The sequence below is a fragment of the Microtus pennsylvanicus genome, chromosome 11 (genome assembly GCF_037038515.1).
Source record: "Microtus pennsylvanicus isolate mMicPen1 chromosome 11, mMicPen1.hap1, whole genome shotgun sequence".
Lineage (NCBI taxonomy): Eukaryota > Metazoa > Chordata > Mammalia > Rodentia > Cricetidae > Microtus > Microtus pennsylvanicus.
In genome coordinates, this window is record NC_134589.1 from 37,460,984 (window position 1) to 37,482,929 (window position 21,946).

The 21,946-nt window shown below is 41.9% G+C and overlaps 1 protein-coding gene across 3 annotated transcripts in view; it reads left to right on the top strand.

Moving 5' to 3' along the window:
• The window catches only part of Tada2a (transcriptional adaptor 2A), a 50,192-nt gene that overhangs the window by 13,725 nt on the left and 14,521 nt on the right, over positions 1-21,946 (top strand). For all 3 annotated transcript variants that reach the window (XM_075991309.1, XM_075991311.1, XM_075991310.1), the window contains 4 exons: positions 5,172-5,263; positions 9,082-9,239; positions 11,603-11,691; positions 13,388-13,460. In XM_075991309.1, the coding sequence (XP_075847424.1) occupies positions 5,172-5,263; positions 9,082-9,239; positions 11,603-11,691; positions 13,388-13,460 (412 nt within the window). The remainder of the gene's footprint in view (positions 1-5,171; positions 5,264-9,081; positions 9,240-11,602; positions 11,692-13,387; positions 13,461-21,946) is intronic.

Here is a 21,946-nt window from a genome sequence, read left to right on the forward strand (position 1 = left end):
ATTATTGTTGTTTTGAGACAGGGTTTCTCCTTGGCTACCCTGGAACACTCTCTGTAGACCAGGCTGGCCTCAAACTCACAGAGATCCGCCTGCCTCTGCCTCCCCGAAGCTGGAATTAAAGGTGTGCGCCACCACTGCTTAGCTTTTGTTTTCAGTTATGTATAGATGTATGTGCTTGCATGTGGGTGTGTGCATGTGAGTTCAGGTATCAGCAGAGGCCAGAAGCATCTGATCATTCAGAGTTGGAGGTACAGACAGTTGTTGGGCCCTTTTTTCTTTTTTTTTTTAATATTTATTTATTCATTATGGATACAATATTCTGTCTGTGTGTATGTCAGCAGGCCAGAAGAGGGCACCAGATCTCATTACAGATGGTTGTAAGCCACCATGTGGTTGCTGGGAACTGAACTCAGGACCTTTAGAAGAGCAGGCAATGCTCTTAACCACTGAGCCATCTCTCCAGCCCTTTTTTGGTTTTTCAAGACAGGGTTTCTCTGTGGCTTTGGAGCCTGTCCTGGAACTAGCTCTTGTAGACCAGGCTGGTCTCAAACTCACAGAGATCCGCCTGCCTCTGCCTCCCGAGTGCTGGGATTAAAGGCGTGCGCCACCACTGCCCGGCTTGTTGGGCCCTTAACATGGGTTCTGGTAACCAAACTCAGGTCTTCTAGAAGAGCTCTTTAGTCACTGAGTTATTTCTCCAGCATGCAGTCTCTTTTTTAATTTGAAGGGTTTTTTGTTTTTTGTTTTTGAGTTTTTTAAGACAGTCTCATGTATCTCAGGCTGTCTGTCCTCAAGTTTGCTATGTAGCCAAGGATGCCCTTGAATCCTAGATATTCCTGCCCCCACCTCCCAGTGATTACCACATTCTATTTTAAGTCTCATATTCAATTCACTAATTTGAACAATAACCAAAACGTTTCCCCTTTTGCCTGTTGAATGAAGGTTTGGAGAGTAGGGTTTGGAGAGCAGCTTTGGTTTTGGGTTCATTTCACCAGAGTTACTATATCTTCAAAAAATGGATTCACTTTTTCCAAATGCTCCTAAGAATGTCTAGACTCAGATTTTGTTATTTGTTTTAATTATTTTTATGGTGCAAGGGTTTGGATCACATGCTGCTACTGAGGTACATCCCCAGCATCCAAATTTATTCATTTGAAGTGGTAAAATAATCCTTACGAGATAATTATGTAGCTTGGGTAGTTGGTAGTCATGCCCAGCCACTGTTGGAAAGCTGACTGTGAGCTCTCTGTAGCTATTCTGAGCACCATGCCTTCCGTCCACATAATGCTAAAAACACTGTCTCACTTCAGCCAGGTCCACTTAATTCTTATTACATCATCCTTTCTCACATGTTCCCCACCCATGCAAACACCTTTCAGGGATCTGAACTCAAGGGAGCTTCTGGGGGCTACTATACTCTCTGCCTTTTATTAGCCAACCTCACCTATTCCAACAAATCTTTCCTTCTATAGAAGTGATGACCAGCTTTTGGCTTTCTACACCCCAGGCCTCTAAAATCTTGATTCTTTGCAGCACGAAGCATCTGATAACTTGAAATGGTTTCGGTACTTTCTCATCTCACAGTGCTGTGTTTTGGGGAGTTACTCATGCTGTGGTGGGTGGTGCATTAACAGAGATTTCTGAATTCTGTAGTTATTTTTGTCTTGTAATTCTTAAGACCTTGAGCAAGAGAAGGCAGCTCCTCTACCACACCCTTTATGACAGAAATTCTTAGACTTTATTACCTGGAGTTTCTTAGAACTGTGATTTCCAAATCTACAGTTAGAGATTCTGACCTAAGTTTGGGTCAAGAATTGAATAACATTGAACTTCAAGAAGAAAGGGAGGGGCTTTTTTTTTCTCTTGAAGTTCAGTGTTATTTCATAAAGCTTTTTGTTCTTCCATAGTGTAGAAAGTTTTCATTATAAATTAGTAAGAGTAATCAGTATTCTGAAAGTTTTAGAAACAACAGACCTGTTGTCTTAGTTTAGGTTTTTATTGCTATGAAGAGACACCATGCCCACAGTAACTCTGATAAAGAAAACATTTAATTGGGATGGTGGCTTATAGTTTCGGAGGTTCAGTCCATTATCATCATGACAGGGAGCATGGTGTTATGTAGGCAGACGTGGTGCTGACTACAACTTGATCAGAAAACAGCAGGAAGTTGACTGACTGTTGCGCTGAGGGAAAGTTGAGCAAAAGATACCTCAAAGCTGACCTCCACAGTGACATACTTCCCCCAAATAGTGCCACTCCTCTGGGGGGCCATTTTCTTTCAAGCCACCACACCTACCAACCACTGTGTTACTTCATATTTGCATATCTTTATGGTGCTTGTCAGGTTGAATGTGTTTGGTATTGGTTTAATATATGCATGGACCCTGAAATTTCATTCTCATCTCATAATCAGCTCATTTGGTAGGCTTAGATCAAAATGGGTTGCCTGTTATCTCTGTGATTTTACTAAGAGAACAGATTTTTTTTTTTTGTCACCAACAAAAAGCTATAACAAGCTGTAAATGCCTGTGGGATTGGAAAGATTTGTGTTATTTTCTTTTTTACTTTCATCATAGAAAATTTCAGACATCCATGAAAGCAAATAATGTTTAGCTCTGTGTCATACATAGCTAAGTTGTGGGTTGAAGTAGAGATTGCTTTATTACCTACCTCCCGCAGTTGCTGTGGCTCAGAATTCAGATGAGGCCCAGAGCAGTTGGTCCTCAGCATATTCTTCCAGTCACTTTGCAGGTTCTTTGATTACTGCATAGACCATTTACCCATTTCCTTTTGATGGACCCCTTGCACCTTGCCCAGATAGGGAGCTGTTATAAATACAGCTGTTGTGAGCATTCTTGGGTAAGGCTTTCTGTGTTCATATATTTTCATGTTTCCTTGGGTAGAATGAGTATAATGTACTGTTTAACTTTGAAAGAAATGACCAGAATGTCTTCCCAAATGTTTGTTTGTGTTTATACCTGTCAGTGTCTGATTGTTGTGATTATTATTTTTTTTAAAGATTTATTTATTATGTATACAGTGTTCTGCCTGCATTATGCCTGCACACCAGAAGAGGGCACCAGATCTCATTACAGATGGTTATGAGCCACCATGTGGTTGCTGGGAATTGAACTCAGGACCTCTGGAAGAGCAATCAGTGCTTTTAACCTCTGAGGCATCTCTCCAGCCCCTGATTGTTTTTTTTGTTTGTTTGTTTTTTTTTAAATATTTATTTATTTATTTATTTGTTATGTATACAATATTCTGTCTGTGTGTATGTCTGCAGGCCAGAAGAGGGCACCAGACCTCATTACAGGTGGTTGTGGGGCCACCATGTGGTTGCCGGGGGAATTGAACTCAGGACCTTTGGAAGAGCAGGCAATGCTCTTAACCGCTGAGCCATCTCTCCAGCCCCAGCCCCTGATTGTTGTGATTATTTTATATACTTGCTAACATTTGGCATTGTCATCGTATAGCATAGTGTTTTGTTTGTTACCATTGACACAGTCTCACTATGTAATCCAGACTGGCCTCAAGCTCACAATGATCCTCTTGCATCTGTCTCCAAGTGCTAAGATAATATGCATGCAATATGCCACCTTTTATTTATTTATTTATTTTATCTTGAATTTTGTATATGTGGGGAGATGTACATGTCTTCCACAGAGGCTAGAGATGTCAGAGTCCCTAGATTTGGAATTACAGTGTTTGTGAGCTCAATATGGATTATCGGAATTGAACTCAGGTTCTCTGTAAAGGCAGTACAAAATCTTGTTTTGTTTTGTTTGTTTTTTGTTTTTCAAGACAGGGTTTTTCTGTGTAGCCTTGGCTGCCTTAGAACTCACTCTGTAGACCAGGCTGGCCACCAACTTACAGAGCCTGCCTCTTCCTCCTGAGTGCTGGGTTAAAGGTGTGTAGTACCACCACCTGGCTCTATGTGGTTTTTTTTTTTTTTCCCTTGTTTTGTTTTTTGAGACAGAGTCAATATTGTAGCCCTGGATATCCTGGAACTCACTATATAGATCAGACTGGCCTAGAACTTAAAGAGATCCATCTGCCTCTGCCTCTCAAGTGCTAGGATTAAAGTATATACCACCATGCCTGATTCTTTTCTTTTTAGATTGATTTCCTTTTTAATTATTTTTAAGATGTTTTTTTTTTTTTTTTTTTTTTTTTTTTTTTTTTTTTTTTTTTTTTTTTTTGGTTTTTCGAGACAGAGTTTCTCTGGTTTTGGAGCCTGTCCTGGAACTAGCTCTTGTAGACCAGGCTGGTCTCGAACTCACAGAGATCCGCCTGCCTCTGCCTCCCGAGTGCTGGGATTAAAGGCGTGCGCCACCACCGCCCGGCTTTAAGATGTATTTTTAAGTGTGTGTGTGCACACACGCGTGCCTGCACATACGCATACACATGAGTTCAGGTGCCTGTGGAAGCCAGAGGCATTAGATCTCGTAGAGCTGGAATTACAGATGGTTCTGAGCCACTTGACATAGGTGCTAGTAATCAAACTCTGGTCCTCTGAGAGAGTAGTATGCACTTCTGACTGCTGAACCAATAAATATCAGCATAATCACTGTGTGACACATCCAAAAAAACATTTATTCTTTTAAAAAATTAAATATTGGGGCTGGAGAGATGGCTCAGTGGTTAAGAGCATTGCCTGCTCTTCCAAAGGTCCTGAGTTCAATTCCCAGCAACCACATGGTGGCTCACAACCATCTGTAATGGGGTCTGGTGCTCTCTTCTGGCCTGCAGGCATACAAACAGACAGAATATTGTATACATAATAAATAAATATTTTTTTAAAAAAATTATATATTGTTGTGTTTTACTGGAAAACATTGTTATGTAATAGAGGTAGGAATGGAAGATGTAGAAAATAGTAACATAACCTAGGGAAAATAATGACGAAGCTGATAATGATGGTCTTTGTATGTGGGATGTGTGTACACCTGTGTATAGAGACCAGACCTTGACATCAGATGTCTTCCTGCAAGATTTTCCACCTTATTTTTTTTTTCCACCTTATTTTTTGAGACAGTGTTTCTCACTGAACCTGAAGTCCCTGGCTGCCTCTCATTGGGATTACAGGTGTACACTGCCACATAGACACAACCAGGGGTCCTGCATGTCATTCCTAGCCCTGTTCTTTACCAAATCTGTTTTCTCCTTAGACCTCAGACTTTCCTGTTCTTGATCCCAGCTGGACTGCTCAAGAAGAAATGGCCCTTTTAGAAGCTGTAATGGACTGTGGCTTTGGAAATTGGTAAGAATTTAATATTGAGTGGTCCTGTCTTCATGGGCTCAAAACAGAAGCCACTCTTGAAGCATAAAAGCAGAGAGCCTCAGAAAGTGAAAAGCTGTGATGCTTTCCTGATGGCCAGGGTGTCAAAGGTAGTTTCTCGTCTATGTACACATCTTCTGGGCCTGAAATACCTTTGGAATGCAAGGTGCTTAGTGGTTTATGACTGAGCAGTTCTCAGAGGTTACTTTGGATACAGCAACTCTAAGATTGTTCTTCCAGAGTTGTGGAGAAGTATAGGTTACTAATTTTTTTTTAATATTTCTTTATTATGTGTACAATGTTCTGTCTGTATGCCTGCAGGCCAGAAGAAGGCACCAGACCTCATTACAGATGGTTGTAAGCCACCATGTGGTTGCTGGGAATTGAACTCAGGACCTTTGGAAGAGCAGGCAATGCTCTTAACCGCTGAGCCATCTCTCCAGCCCCTAGGTTACTAATTATTTCTCACTTCTGGTTTTATAGGTTTTTGGGCACACCATGCAATTTTTTTTTTTTTTTTTTTGATTTTCAAGACAGGGTTTCTCCGTAGCTTTTTGGTTCCTGTCCTGGAACTAGCTCTTCTAGACCAGGCTGGCCTCGAACTCACAGGGATCCGCCTGCCTCTGCCTCCCGAGTGCTGGGATTAAAGGCGTGTGCCACCACCGCCCGGCACACCATGCAATTTTTAAAATATGTATGCAAATGGGGGTGTTGGGAGTGGGAGTTTGCTTGTCATCATGTCCCCCTGCCCATCTGTGCACCCCCCCCCCCGTGTGTGTGTGTGTGTGTGTGTGTGTGTGTGTGTGTGTGGTGTGTGTGGTGGCTGGAGATTGTTATCAAATGTCTTGCTCTCTTTTGCTTTCCATTTTATTCTTTGAGACAGTCTCTCCTATAATCTGGAGGTTGTGGTTTCAGCTGTTTTTTTTTTGTTGTTGTTGTTGTTTTTTTTTTTTTAGTTTTTCGAGACAGGGTTTCCCTGTGGCTTTGGAGACTGTCCTGGAACTAGCTCTGTAGACCAGGCTGGTCTCGAACTCACAGAGATCCGCCTGCCTCTGCCTCCCGAGTGCTGGGATTAAAGGTGTGCGCCACCACCGCCCGGCGGTTTCAGCTGATTTGAGCTAGCTAATAAGCTCCTAGGATCTGCCTTTCTCTGCCTCCGAAGTGCTGGAGTTACAGATGCAGGCCACATGCCCAGCTTTTTACCTGGATGCAGAGGATGGGAACTCAGGACTTTGTGCCTGCACGAGAGCGCTTTAACCACTTAACCAGCTCCCAGAGTTTACATTTTAAGAAAACTATGCTGATGATTTTGTTTTGTGAACTAGGTAGCAGATATGTTATTAAACATATTTTGTTCATGAAGCATCTGAAGTTTAGGGAGTTAAACTCTTTCTCATTTTTCATAATTTAATAGTGAAGGAACCTTCTTCTGGATCTTCCCTGATTGCTATAGTCCTTCCTTATGTTATCGGGTGTGCCGCCTTCCCTATGTCAAGAGGGAGACCAGAGCTCAGCTCACATTTTGTTTCCATTTGTTCATTTAGCACCTGTGCATCATAAGTACTGTGTGTTGTGGAGAATCCCAAAGATGGGAAAAATGGATCGCTTGTGAGCAGCTTACTAGTCATCTCTGCCTAAGGCATTACTTTTCGTCAAAAGTGGGCCAGTCCTCCTCATCTTCCTTCCCTCTTAGCAAAGACTAGGAAGAGGTCTGTTACTGTATGGGGGAGATAGCTCAGTGTTAGAGCTTTTGCTCAGCACATATGAGCTGCTTGAGTTCAGTCCCCATCACCACCCACAAGCATCTAGTTGCTTCTGTATCCGGTGTGGGTAAGGGACTGTGCTTGGTGGTAAGAGTACAAGAGTTTAGGTTCCTGCCCTCCTTGAGGCTCTATACCTAGTAAGGGAATCAGACTGTCTACAGTTGACTGAAGCACATGCAGTGTAGTGATGCCCTAGGGGAAGGGGTTCTCTAAGAGTGAGCTTGAGGAGGAGGCTAAGATTTCACCTCTACCGCTGCATCATCTGAGGTAGGAGTCAGGGTCTCAGTATAAATTTTGGATTTGTCTTCTTTAGCAAGTATATTATTTGTTTGGATATCATATATTTTTTATTCCATGAAATGGGAGTAGCAATACAAGGCCAATACTAAAGTGATCTTAAATTATGCCTAGGTGTTTGTAGCTCAATGCCTTGCATATCCATAGGAATTCTAGTGAAGAAATGTCTATTTGATGCTATAAAACATATAAAAGTAAAACTAGGTACTTTTTTAGACAGGGTCTCACCAGGTAGCCTTGGCAGGCCTGAAATTCTATATAAACCAAGCTAGCCTCTAACTTATAGAAATCCACCTGTCTCTACTCTTCAAGTTCTTGGATTTAAGGCCTGTGCCATCTTGCGTTTTAAACATTTTGCATGTTCCAAGATGATTTCTATTATTATTGATGATCTTTTAAGTTTTTTTACTTATTTATTTATTTTTAAATAGTTATTTATTTATAATATATACAATATTCTGTCTGTATGTCTGCAGGCCAGAAGAGGGCACCAGACCTCATTCCAGATGGTTGTGAGCCACCATGTGGTTGCTGGGAATTGAACTCAGGACCTTTAGAAGAGCAGGCAATGCTCTTAACCACTGAGCCATCTCTCCAGCCCCCGATCTTTTAAGTTTTTTAAGGGCTATTTATTTATTTATTTATTTAAAATATTTGTATGTGCGTTGCCTATGTGTGTCTATGTGAATGTTTGTCACTAATGTTCACATGCTGAGGAGGCCAGAAAAGGGAGTGGAGTTACAGGCACTTGTTAACCACTGAAGTAAATACTTTAACTGCTGAGCTAGCTTTCCAGGCCCTTGTAAACACTTTTTAGGTCACTTTTATTATGGTGTATGGGGACATACTTGTGAAGGTCAAATGACAACTGGCAAGAATTGTTTCTCTCCTTCCACCTTTTGGAGACAGGAGCTGTTTTGTAGTTTTGGGTTTTTTTCCCCCCCAGACAAGGTTCTCTTTGTGTGATTCTGGCTGACCTGGAACCCAGTATATAAACCAGGGTGGCCTTGAATTCACAGAGATCCTTCAGCCTCTATCTCCCAAGCTCTAAGATTAAAGGCATAAGCTACCATAGTTGGCCTCTTTTTATTTTGAAGTATTTTCTCACTCCATAGCCCTGGCTGGTCTAGACTTGAAGCTCACAAAGTGCCTGCCTCTACCTTCCCAGTGTTGGTATTATAGGCATTGCCTCCGTGCCTGACTCCAAGGTGACTTCTAATTGATAACAGTTCTTTCCCTGGCCTACCTCAGGGAAATTTATAGATGATGGTGATGTGATGATGACATTTGGAACAAGGTTTCAGGTATCTGTCTCTGACTAGCCTTTGAACACAGTATGTAGCCAAAGATGACCTTGACTTCCTGTCCCTTCTATCGCTGCTTCCTTCATATTGGGGTTACAGGCATGTACTACCGTGTATGGACTTTGTGCATTCTAGTGAAAGCTAGTGACCAACTGAGCTACATACCCAGCCTGGAAATTTCTGGGTTGGAAAATAGTCATCTTCCTTCCAGTGGAAAGGAAAGGTCCCTTTATTGTTTCTCTTTCTTGGAGTAACAGGATTTGGACCATCAGTGGCACACATATCAGTGCTGTATCTGTCTCACTGTTTTGCTGATATCTACTTGGAGGTATCAGATTATTGATTTTATGTTGATTTGTCTGCAAATATGGAACAAACAAATGTTCTATACTAGTAAGAAAACTACTCTCTTCATTCTTCTTCCACAATTTTCTAGGCAAGATGTAGCTAATCAGATGTGCACCAAAACCAAGGAGGAATGTGAGAAGCACTACATGAAGCATTTCATCAATAACCCTCTGTTTGCATCCACCCTGCTGAACCTGAAGCAAGCTGAGGCAGCCAGAACTGCTGACACAGCCATTCCGTTTCACTGTAAGTGCCCGCCTATTTGGGTAAAAGGTCCTTAGCCCGTCTTTGGGCTCTGTTTCCATAGCAGATAAACAGTGATGTGGTGATTTGGACAGATAAAGAACTTCTGGAAGGTAAGAGGAGTTTTGGTATGTTGAGTCAGGGCCGAGATATGGCAAGGAGGCAACACATCCCAGAGGTCAGAGTTGTAGCTTTCCACTTTGGATCACTTGGAATATACCAATTAACATTAATGATTGCTTCTGTAAAGTGGTATGTCCAAAAAGGGGCCAGTCTATCTATGCTGTCATTTGTTGCAGCGTTTATAATCAGTTAGGAGTTGCTTATCAGGATCCAGTATTGCCTTGGTGTTAAGTCCAAGAAGTAAGTAGTTCTTTTTATTCATTCACTTGGTTATGCCAGTGAAGGCAGTCTTACATCTTATATGCCGGAGGGCATCAGTGGGTCTTTTGATACAGTATAACCAGAGCCTGATGAATAACAGTGATGTATGGATGCTTCCCCACTGGCCTCCCTCTCCTCACTGCTTGGAAACAGCTCTGTAGCTGACGGCCTCAGAGGTTGCCCATACCTGCTGTTTGAATGGCTCTTCGGATGTTAGCACTTTCCTCACGTCCATTAGGCCTGTCTGTTCCTAACAGCAGCCCAGCGAAATAAGTAGAACAGATGCTTTTGCGTTACACACAAAAAAAACCCTGAGATTTTTAAAAGGTTGAAAAATTTGTGCGAAGTCATAGAACTGTTGGAGGCTGACGTTAGTTCTCAGTTTGATTAACATAGAAATCCAGGAGTTTTGCTTCTCAGTTGGGTAAGATCTGTAGTTGATAGTGGTCCTAAGGATCAAAGGAACAGACACTGACAGGATACTGGAGTTCTCTAACAACAATGAAGGAAAATGTTTCTTTCATTTCCTTTCATTTTGGGAAAGCAAAAACCAGAGGGCAAGGCTATAGGATGGCTCAACAGGCAAAGGCATCTGCCACCAAGTATGGCCTAAATTCAATCCCTGGGACCCATATAGTAGGAGAGAACTGACTTCTGCAGCTTGTCCTCTGACCTCCACATGCATGCCATTGCACATGCCTGCCTGTACAAGTGCATGCAAATCAGAGGATGTTTTGGGAGGATTCCTTCAGACTTAATTTCTTTCATCAGGAAATCAGCCTGGGGTTTGACAGGCATGGTGGCATGTGACTATATCCCCCACAATTGCCACTTGGGAAGCTGACAGAGGCATGAAGATTGTGAGTTTGGGAGTAGTGTAGAATATATAATGAGTTTGAAATCTCTGTCTCTACACAAAATAAGAACACCACCACCAGCATTTGAGGCAGAGGCAGGTGGATCTGAGTTCAAAGCCAGCCTGGTCCACATAAAGAGTTCCATAACAGTCTGGGTTACATAGAGAGAAGACCCTATCTCAAAAAAAAAAAAAAAAAAAGCAGAAAAAAATAGTTTTTTTTTTCTTTTTTTTTAAAAAAATAGTTTTTTTTTAATGATTACCTTTTTGCTCTTTATAAAACTTTTTAATTTATTCTCTTAGATCCTTTTTCTCAAAGAAATCTGTTTCAGAGTGGGATGTAGTACCACACACCTGTAACCCCATACTCAGCAGGCTGAGGCAAATGAATTATAAGAGTTTGAGGCCACTCTCAGCTACATAGTGATACCTACTTTCATATATTTTGACCTTGAACTCATTGTGTAGCTGACTGTAACCTTCATCTGATCTTTTGCTTCTGCCTCTCAAGTGCTAGGATTGCAGGCATATGCCATCATACCCTGAGAAACTGTTTTGCTTTTGTTGTTTGTTTTTTGTGAGTGTAGGGTGGGGGCTTGTTGGTGTAGCAAGCTTTTTCACTGGTCCCCAGCTCACAAATAATGACACAGAAACTTGTTATTAATTATGAAAGCTTGGCCTTTAGCTTAGGCTTGTCTCAACTTGCTCTTAAAACTTTATATTAATCTATGTTCTGCCACGTGGCGTTACCGCTCTTCCATTTTGCACCTCTTGTTTCTTCCCAGTATCTATCTGGCTGGGGACTCTGCCTTTCTTCACAGAAGAGGGCACCAGACCTCATTACAGATGGTTGTGAGCCACCATGTGGTTGCTGGGAATTTAACTTGGGACCTTTGGAAGAGCAGGCAATGCTCTTAACCGCTGAGCCATCTTTCCAGCTCGGTTATTCAGCTCTTGATTAAACCATTCAGAAGGCACCTTGGCAAAGACACATCTTCACAGTATAAACAAATAGTGGGCAACAGTTTGTTTTTTGTTTTTAAATCCAGACTATACATAAAGACATTCGTTTGATGTTTTTGTGTCAGTGTTTTATCTATTAAGAAAATCCCGTTGTTTCTTCCAGCTGCAGATGACCCTCCCCGGCCCGCCTTTGACTCTTTGCTGTCTCGGGACATGGCAGGATACATGCCAGCTCGGGCAGATTTCATTGAGGTAACAAAAACTTGTTTTTAGCATACAATAAGGAAAAACTTACTTTTGTTTCTGATGAAGTTATTATCTCTTACTAGAGGGATACTTTTCAAAGCCTGGGGAGTCAACATTTTGCTCCTTCCTTTCCTTGTGAGCACCTGTGGAACAGTGGCAATTTTAAGGGGGAACCGGCCTTCCAGGATGCATAGTATTGCTCCCACTAACCTTGTAGGTGTGAAATTTCTGCAGTTGTCATTCCACAGCATAGAGGGGTTTTCAAGGTTTTGCTGTATCAGGGCCAGGTTACATTTTAAGATTTTTTTTTAATATGTATTTATTATGTATAATTTATTTATTTATTATGTATACAATATTCTGTCTGTATGCCTGAAGGCCAGAAGAGGGCGCCAGACCTCTTTACAGATGATTGTGAGCCACCATGTGGTTGCTGGGAATTGAACTCAGGACCTTTGGAAGAGCAGGCAATGCTCTTAACCACTGAGCCGTCTCTCCAGCCCCCACATTTTAAGATTTTTAAATAACTAATTTTTTGTTGCAACCAAACTTTGCTGTAATTGTGCAAAAATAGCATAGAAGCATTTGAGTTTTAGATAAGCCTGGGTTGTGTAGTGAGAGCCTAAGAAAAGAAAAGAAAGGAAAGGAAAATAGATAATATTTAAACAAACAGGTATGTCTGTGTTCCAATAAAAGTTTATTTTTCAAGTAGGCAGTGGACTGAGTAGTGGTTGCTGAGTCCTGCATTGTATGTATACACGTGTCCATTAAAACAATTTCATTAAAACTATTTTCCTCATTTAGCCATAGAATTAAAAACAAATGTGGAAGCAGTCATAAGAATTTAATTTGCAGTCAGGTGGTAGTGGCGCATACCTTTAATCCCAGCACTCAGGAGGCAGATGCAGGCAGATCTCTGAATTCAAGACCAGCCTGGTCTACGGAGTGAGTTCCAGGATATATAAGCAACTTTGTCTCAAACAAAACCAGAAAGAAAAAAAAAATTGCTATCTGATATCATCTGCAGTACCCTTGGAGATGGGGTGTTAAACTAAAGCCCAGCTTGTCATACCCAGTTGGGCCTTTTGTTTATGACAGGTGGTAGGTAGTGCAGAGCTACCCCATAGTCACCCTCTTCCCTGAACTGATCTTATTGGAGTGTATAAGTGATATTAGGACTAAACAGTTCCCTCAAAAGGTGATTAAAAAGAAAATGAATTAATGCAGGCAACTTTATTACCAGAATACTTGGAGGCCTAAATCAATGATTCTCTTTGGAATGAACAGACTATTAAACATTTTTAAATAATAGACTTGGCTTTGTTCCTAATATTGTGCTATCCTAGCTCTTTATTTTGATTACTGTCTGAAAGTCTCTTAGATTTTTCCTGTAGTTTTTCCCTTAGAGCAGTGTCTTTGTCTTTTATCCAATTTGGTGCTTAGCAAATACTGGCTCAAGACTTTTCTCTTTGCTTCTGCAGCATGGCTATTGTAAAGATATTACTTGGTTTATGCCAGGCTGTAGAGGTGCACGCCTTTAATCCCAGCACTCCGGGGGCAGAGGCAGGTGAATTCCTGTGAGTTCAAGGCCAGCCTGATCTACAGTTCCAGGACAGCTAGAACTGTTATACAGGGAAACCCTACCTCGAAAAAACAAAACAAAAAAACTGATGGGTTTGGATGGTTTTTTCCCCTTTAACAGGAATTTGACAATTATGCAGAATGGGACTTAAGAGACATTGATTTTGTTGAAGACGACTCAGACATCTTACATGGTAATGTTTATTTTTTTCAGATGCTTATTCAGTACAAGTACTGATGACACTGTTGTGCTAAATGCTGGGGTATAAGGACTAATAAGGCATGTCCTCTGCCCTTAGTGAATTCAGAGCTTAGTGGTTGGGCTGGTGACATGGCTCAGTGGTAGACTGTACCCTAGAGCCTGGATTAGATTCAGACACTACAAAAAACAAAACAAAATCTTGTGGCTAAGTTGCTGAACTTACCCTCTTGAACTCCTGAGTATTGCAATGACTGGCGTGCATAACCTTTTCCCCAAACTGGAGATTGAGTGCTGTGAACTGTATGATACACTGTGGTTGATCCTCTTCCTTGAGATTGTTGGTGCATTGATTCATGAGGGTAGAGAGAGCAGAATTGGGGAACTGGGTTCTGACGACTGTAGGTCTGACCGAGAAAGCCCTCTGGAGGATGACTTCGGTGAATCAGCTCAGCTTTATTCCAGAATATAGGAAATATATAGGATTAGGGACCCTGGGAACAAACCATAATTTGCATTATGTGGCACAGTCGTATCATAATTCTTCATACGTGACAGCAGGGTCTTGTAGAAAGCTCCTTGCACAAGTCTTAGTTACCATATGTGTAGTGGGGAAGCTTCTAGCAGGGAACAACATGCCAAGGGTCGTGTTAAAGATAAATCAGGCATCCAGGCTTAGAGACAGCTTTCAGAGAAGGTTAGTCCTCCATGCCTGGGGACACTTTCCAGATACGAGCAGGTAGAGAGCAGAAAGTCTGATGGGGAGAGAGTTCCCATGTCTTCAAGCTTTAGAAAAAGTTACCAGGCCATGATAGACTGTGATTTCTGAACAGCAAGGCCTTCCAACAATATACAAATAGGTGCTTTTTAAAAGAGACTATTTCAGAAGCCCTGGAGATCCACAGAGGTGCCTTCCTGGCAGCACCATAAAGGTGCCTCCTTTATGACTCTGGACTCTTACAGTAGCTTCTCTGGCAGCATGGTTATGGCTGGTACGTGTTATTCCCAGCCATCTCCTAGAGCACCAAGTGAGGGGTTCCAGGAGCTCATGAAGGAACAAGAAGGAGCTTTTAAGCATACCTAGCACATAGCGGGGGTAGGGGGGCACATGTTATTTATAAAGAGGTGGGGTGGGGACTGGTTCCACTAGGGTCACTTGAGTCCTTGGCTGGAGACAGATAGATAAGCCATACCATGCCAAGACAGTTTGGGTATAGAGTTTATTTAGTGGGTTATGGAGGGAAAGGGGAGAAAGTGGGGAAGTGGGGAGGAGAGAGAGAGAACTGGAGAGGAGGTGGGAGATCCTATTTTCCTTGGCTAAAGAGGAGCCAAGGTTAGGAGTGGGTGCAGCTTGTCTCTTAAAGGGACAGTGTACCCAGGTGACAGGCCAGCAGATTACAACAGCACAGATTGGTGAGAATCAGGACATTGATTCAAGCTTGGGCTTGCTTCTGAGTCATTGTGGAATCTTAGGCAAGCCCTTGAAGTTCTGCCTGCTGTTCTGTGTTCCATATCGGTAAAGAGTGAGTGACACTGATTAGTCAGGGAGTCAGGGTGGACATGTTTACGATGAATGATGGTGTGCAATGCGGATTGGTGGTGTTATGCCATTCCATTGTACTCTCAATGTGACTGGGCATTAGCAACATTCCTTTTAGGCTCCCTCACTCATAACTGCTGGAAGGAATTTGGTCTTATGCCAATAAGCTCTTTCTTTGTGTCACCTTAAGATTCACATTGATTCATGGAATTTGTCCAATCAAGTTGGCTTTGTGGTCCATTACTGAGGCATGGGATACAATAAGAGGGATAGTTAATTGCATTCCAAGTATGCCAGAAAGTTCCCAGCATGGGCTCAGGAAAGGCCTGTCCTGTGAAGCAAATTTCTGAAGAAAATAAGGAAGTTCTGCAATCTTGTAAGTGGTGCTGTTTCTTACTTTGTTGAACTAAGCTATTACTGATTCAGAAAGAAGCACAGAAGAGTCATTAACTCAACACTCTGGTCTTGTGACATTGATTTTCAGGCAGATGCTTACCTCCATTCATCTGTGAAAATCTCTAAATATGTAGATAACCCTTCCCCTAAAGTGTCCCAGCATCCAAAACCTTATGGATAGGTCAACTTTCTTGTTTTTATTCCATAGCCCAGGCAAGTTGGAGGCATTGGGCACTATGTGCTGAGTCAGTGTTTGCAATGCTTCTCAGGGTTACACTTTAATACAATTTGTCTTCTCTCCCTCTGGCTTGTTGTTCCAGACAGGGTCTAACTCGCCATTGACTAGCTTTTTTTTTTTTTTTTTTTTTTTTGGTTTTTCGAGACAGGGTTTCTCTGGCTTTGGAGCCTGTCCTGGAACTAGCTCTGTAGACCAGGCTGGTCTCGAACTCACAGAGATCCGCCTGCCTCTGCCTCCCGAGTCATTGACTAGCTTATAACTTGCTCTGTTGACCAGGCTGTCTTGGGATACTGTTGTATCTGTCTGCTTCCTTCTTTCCTTCTTTCTTTCCTTCCTTCCTTCCTTCCTTCCTTCCTTCCTTCCTTCCTTCCTTCCTTCCTTCCTTCCTTTCTCTCTAAGATTTATTTATTATATATACAGTGTTCTGTCTGCATGTATGCTGCAGGCCAGAAAAGGGTACCAGATCTCATTAGAACCACTGTGTGGTTGCTGGGAATTGAACTCAGGACCTCTGGAAGAGCAGCCAGTGCTCCTAACCTCTGGGCCATCTCTCTAGCCCTATTTTTTATTTGTTTTTGTGTTAGGGTTTTATACTGTAGCCTAAGCTTATGGCCATCCTCCTGTGTTGACCTTCCAAGAGCTAGGATTATAGGCAAGAGTCACCACTACCATATTCAGTCTTTACATCTTTAATATTTTTGTTGCTGTTTCTTTTCTGTGGCTCACTTTGGAGTCTTGTGTAGCTGTTCCACACTGAGAGGTAGGAATAGATAATGTTCTCTTTTTACATTCAAATAAATATGCAAAGTTAAGTAATTTGCATCTGACTTCCTACTAACTGACATTAACTATTAGGTCAATAGTCTTCCATTGATAGAATTGTATTATTTTTTGAAGGAACAGCACTTACTGGTGTGGGGGCGGGGGCGTATGTGTGTGGTGCATATACCCATGTATGTTCATGAGGAGGCCAGAGGAAGATGTCAGGTGTCTTCTTCAGTCACTCTCCACCTGACTTTTTGGAACCTGAAACTCCACATTTTTGCTAGGCTAGTCAGCAGGCTCCCAGGACCCATCCGTATGCGCTTACAGACACATGCGGCCATGCCCAGCTTTTACGTGAGCTCTGTAAATTTTGTCTCACGTCCTTACTCTTTCATAACAGTCATTCTTCCCCTTGGAGCCTTCTTCCTAGCCATTCATTTTGTTTTGTTTTCGATTTGATTTTTTTATTTATTTGTTTTTGAGACAGGGTTTTACTGTGTAGTGTTGACTGTCCTGAAATTCAGGTGCTGGGATTAAAGGCAACACTGCTTAGCTACTTCTTTATTTGATGCATGGTAGGGTGACACACTCCTTTAATTCCAGCACTCAGGATGCAGAGACAGGAAGATCTCTGAGTTTGAGGTCAACCTGCTCTGTGTAGTGAGTTCCAGAGCATCCAGGACTGCGTAGAGACCCTATCACAAAAACACTTTATTTTTAATCTTTCATGTTATGTCTGTTTGTATATGTGCATGCTTATATGCGTGTGAGTGCAGGTACCTACAGATACGAGGCATGTCAGATCCCCCTGGAGCTTGAATTGCAAGTCTCTCTTATTTATTTGTATATCCTGGAAGCAGTCCTGGAACTTGCTTTGTAGACCACGCTGGTCTTAACTCACAGGTGCTGGAATTAAAGACAAGTGACACCACACCTGGTTTAGTTACAAGCCATTTTGAGCTACCAGACATGGGTGCTAGGAACTGAGCTACAATCCTCTACAAACGCTCTTGATCTCTGAGCCATCTCTTCAGTCTTTTCCCTTTTTTTTTTTGTGGCAGAATCTCAAGTAGCTCAAGTTGGCCTCAGACTTGCTTAGAGAATGACCTTGAACCTAATCCTCCTGCCTCAACCTCCCAAATTCTGGGATTACAGGTGCAATTTATAAAGCTTTACTTCTGAAGATTACTTGAGTTACAGGTCTGTGTTTGTGCCTGTGCAGTGAGGATTTTGGTTACCTGAGGTACAGGTCTGTGTTTGTGCCCATGCAGTGAGGGTTTTGGTTACCTGAGGTACAGGTCTGTGTTTGTGTCCTGCAGTGAGGGTTTTGTTTGGCCTCTGCAGTTCATTCCTCTCAGTTGATTTTCTTGCCAAGCAAGCAGTAAGTGCCTTCTGTCAAGAAAACAGAAACATGTTGTTAGCTATTTTGAACAATGTTAGAAATACATTGCAGTGGGAAGGAGCTGCCTCTGTCTTCTGCCCACTTCTTGAAATATTTTAAGGCCAGCCATTTGGAAACTATCAGTCCCCAGTGTAATCACAGGGCAGCTATTCTTCCCCCAGAGCTGAAATTTCAGGACTTCATGTCAGTGGGTAGGTTCTGCGTGGTTCTCTTTAGTGGCCTCTGGCTAGTTTGTCTGGCAACTTATGCCTGGAGCTCTGAACTGCTCAGAGTAGACTGTGAACTAATGAATCTCATTCTCGCTGTGCCTGCCTTCTCATTTCCATCCTGCTCAGTGCCTCCCAGGTTGTTAAGATCTTGCAGTCTGCCGGGCGATGGTGGCGCACACCTTTAATTCCAGCACTCGGGAGGCAGAGGCAGGCGCATCTCTGTGAGTTTGAGACCAGCCTGGTCTACAGAGCTAGTTCCAGGACAGGCTCCAAAGCCACAGAGAAACTGTCTCGAAAAAAAAAAAAAGATCTTGCAATCTTTGCAGCTGAGTGTGCTTTGTAAGGAAAGGGGGTAGTTTCAAATACTAATTTTTCTCTTAAAGAATTCCAGTTCTCCTCCCATTGCTGCGATTTCTTTTCTTCCCTTGTTGCCTGGAGCCAGGGGCACTAAAATGATCAAGCAGTAGAGCCAGTGGTTAACAGTATTTATTTATAGATTATTTTTGTAGTACAGTCTTAAGACTTTCTCATTTTAATTTAGTCATTCCTACACAAGGCTTGGGAAACAACATGGTAAAGTTAGTGTTTTACAGAATTACAGAAATGTTCTTATCAAAATTATCCCTAATTTGCACAAATCTCCAAGATACTTCTTTTCTGTAGAATTTATCTAAATGGATAAATAAGTGAAGTGAAGGATTTAAAGAACCTAAATGTGAGTTCTTGAAGTGTTTCTACTATTACTACTTTTGTTCGCTTCTGTTTGGAATTGTTACTTCTCAGTCCTTCTATTCTCATAAGCAACTTCATTATATACATGTCAGAGACACCTGCTTTCTTCCTTTTTCGTATCCCTTCCACAGCCTGCCCACCCTGTTAAATAGAGGCAGGGTGTGGATTGTCTGTAGTAGCAGGACAATTACATGGAACAAGCCCCAAATCAAGAACGATTTTATTCTTAAAAGTTTGTAATGTTGGGGCTGGAGAGATGGCTCAGAGGTTAAGAGCATTGCCTGCTCTTCCAAAGGTCCTGAGTTCAATTCCCAGCAACCACATGGTGGCTCACAACCGTCTGTAAAGGGGTTTGGTGCCCTCTTCTGGCCTGCGGACGTATACACACAGACAGAATATTGTATACATAATAAATAAATAATTTTTTTTTAAAGTTTATAATGTTCCCAGCACTGGGGAGGCAGAAACAGGCAGATCTCTGTGAATTCGAGGGCAACAAGGTCCTTCCTAGTTAGTTCTAGGCCAGCCAGGGCTTCATAGTGAGAATGTCTCCAGAAAGAAAGGAGGGAAAAAAAAAACCCACAAGTTTGTTACCTAAAGTGTTTGAAAACTCATCTCCATATATATACACACACACACATATATACATATACAAACATATATTTTAAGGCAGGTTTTCATATAATAGAGGTTGGACTGGAACGCTAACACTTCTTCCAAGTATTAGGATTGTATGTATGTTCTACCGTTCCCAGCTAAAATTTATTATCTTGCCCCTAGCCTACCAGGATTGTATATTGCTTGAGACTTTTTTGTTTACCTTCATACAATAAAAGAAATAAATTCTTTTTAGTCTTTTTTTTCCCCCTACCATATAGTATGGTTTGAGTAGAAATGTGGGCTTCAAGCTGTCTCTGTGGAGGAACCTTCAGGGACTACTGCTGGGAAAGGTGGCTGGGCCTTGAGTACGAGGTTCAGCCAGATGAAGTCTGAGTTACTGTGCCTAATAAGATTTGGGGGGGGGGGGTTAAAACTAATAGAACATGACTCATTGCAGTCCTAGGCTAATCTTGAACTTGGACCTCTGTATGGGGTAAAGATGAGATTGTGGTGCTTTTGAATTACCAGCATTCCAGGGGCTCTGGGCTCTTAATTTGAAATGAAGCTTACTTTTGTAAGATAAGTGTATATTCCCTTACACAGTCAAATTTATTGCTAGAAAAGCTGGTTTATTGTTGACTGAGTTTTCTGTCCTGCCTGGTTCCCAGAGTCATTAAGTCCCAAAGAAATTACACAGAGTTTTACATTAGTTATAAACTGATTGGCCCATTAGCTCAGGCTTTTTATTAACTCTTATAACTTATATTAGCCCATTATTCTTATCCGTGTTAGCCATGTGGCTCAATACCTTATCCAGTGGGGCAGTCACATCTTGCTTCTTCTGTGGATGGGTCACAATGACTGTGGACCAAGCTTTCCTCTTCCCAGAATTCTCTTGTTCTCCTTGACCCGCTTCAACTTCCTGTCTGGTTGTCCCTCTTATACTTCCTGCCTGGCTACTGGCCAATCAGCGTTTATTTAAAATATAATTGACAGAATACAGACCATTCTCCCACACCAGTTCATTTAAAGATTATATTTCCTGACACTTGGATTATGCACTTTGGTTTTTCAAAAGTCGTGCGTCAGGTTGCTTTGCAATGCTGGGAGTTCTTTCTTCCATGAATATATTCAGTAATGAAAAAACCCGAACACACATTACAATACACGAAGCTTAAGGAGGTGGTAACAAGTTCTTAAGATAGTTCCAGAACGTACTAAAGTCATTAAATTAAAAGTGCTTTCAGACTCAACAGAAGGGTGGTTATTAAGTAGTATAGTGCTGTTATGTCTTGTAGTTTCTTCTAGCATTGCTTATAATGAGTCTTTATTTTGTAACCCTAGAGGTCTTCTAATTATAAATTGCCTGTGGGTTAAAAAAAAAACTTTAAATTTTTTATTAATAAGCCAGATTTAGGATAGGAGCAGCAGAAAAAGTAAAGCCACTAACAGATAGTCAACACGTGGAAGGATCATTGTTTTTCTGAGACGGGGTTTCTCTTGCTGTTCTGAAACTCACTCTGTAGACCAGGCTGGCCTCAAATTCAGAGACCCACCTGCCTCTGCCTCCCGAATGCAGAAAATTAAAAGTCATGGCTTCATTATTTTTCTTAGCTCTGGACCCAGGCCACATGCATTAAGATCTATTCTTAGCAGCTGTGGAGTCTGGAGCTGGTTTTCTGAGTACGGTATAGAGGAGCCTATGAGGGAAGGATAGGAAACAAGACAGTGGAAGGCCGTGCATACTGTGTAGAGCTTGAGCCTCTGTCAGTAGGGGGTGTGGCTGAAGAATTAGACGCAGATGAACTGTACCATTAAATTTTGTTGTAAAATAATGCTCTTAGTTCCATTTGGAGGGAGGGAGTTGAAGAAGGCAGGGACCGTAGTCAGTAAGTATGATAAAGTTCTTCCATAAGTTTCGAGACCAGCCTGGTCTACAAGAGCTAGTTCCAGGACAGGCTCCAAAGCCACAGAGAAACCCTGTCTCAAAAAACCAAAAAAAAAAAAAAAAAAAAAAAAAAAAAAGTTCTTCCATAAGGAAGCATCAGGACAACAAGATACCTGAGTTGTGTGATGGGATTAGACAGAAAGAGATGCATTTGGGAAATATTACATTTAGATAAGACTCTAGCTGGCTATGTAGGAAGAGGGGAAAGAGGTTCCAGGTTGGTTTCTGTCTTAAACAACTAGATTACTATAATGCCGTTAACTGTGGTTAAGAGTTTTAAGATGGGAAAGAAGCAGAATATGTAAGTTTGCAATGGAAGCTGTGTAAATAGGGATATCCAACAGGATGTGCTGCTTGAAATAATTGTGAGAGTTTTAGATAGTGTAGTCTGATGGAACGTGGGACCCTGGGAGCCAAAGAGCTTGTAGGAGTGAGGTGAGGAGTGAAAAGAGACAAGAACAGAAACCTTAGGAACTTTGAAGATGGGAAAGAAAGAGCAGGACTGTCGTACTGATTCCAGCTTGTCCTTTTCTTGTTTACCCTGAGACTAAAACTAGAAAGGGTTGGGGCATGCACAGGCAAGCAAAGCGTGGCATCACAGAATGCAGAACTAAGCGCTGTAAACAGATGCTGCTGCCCACCTGAAGATGT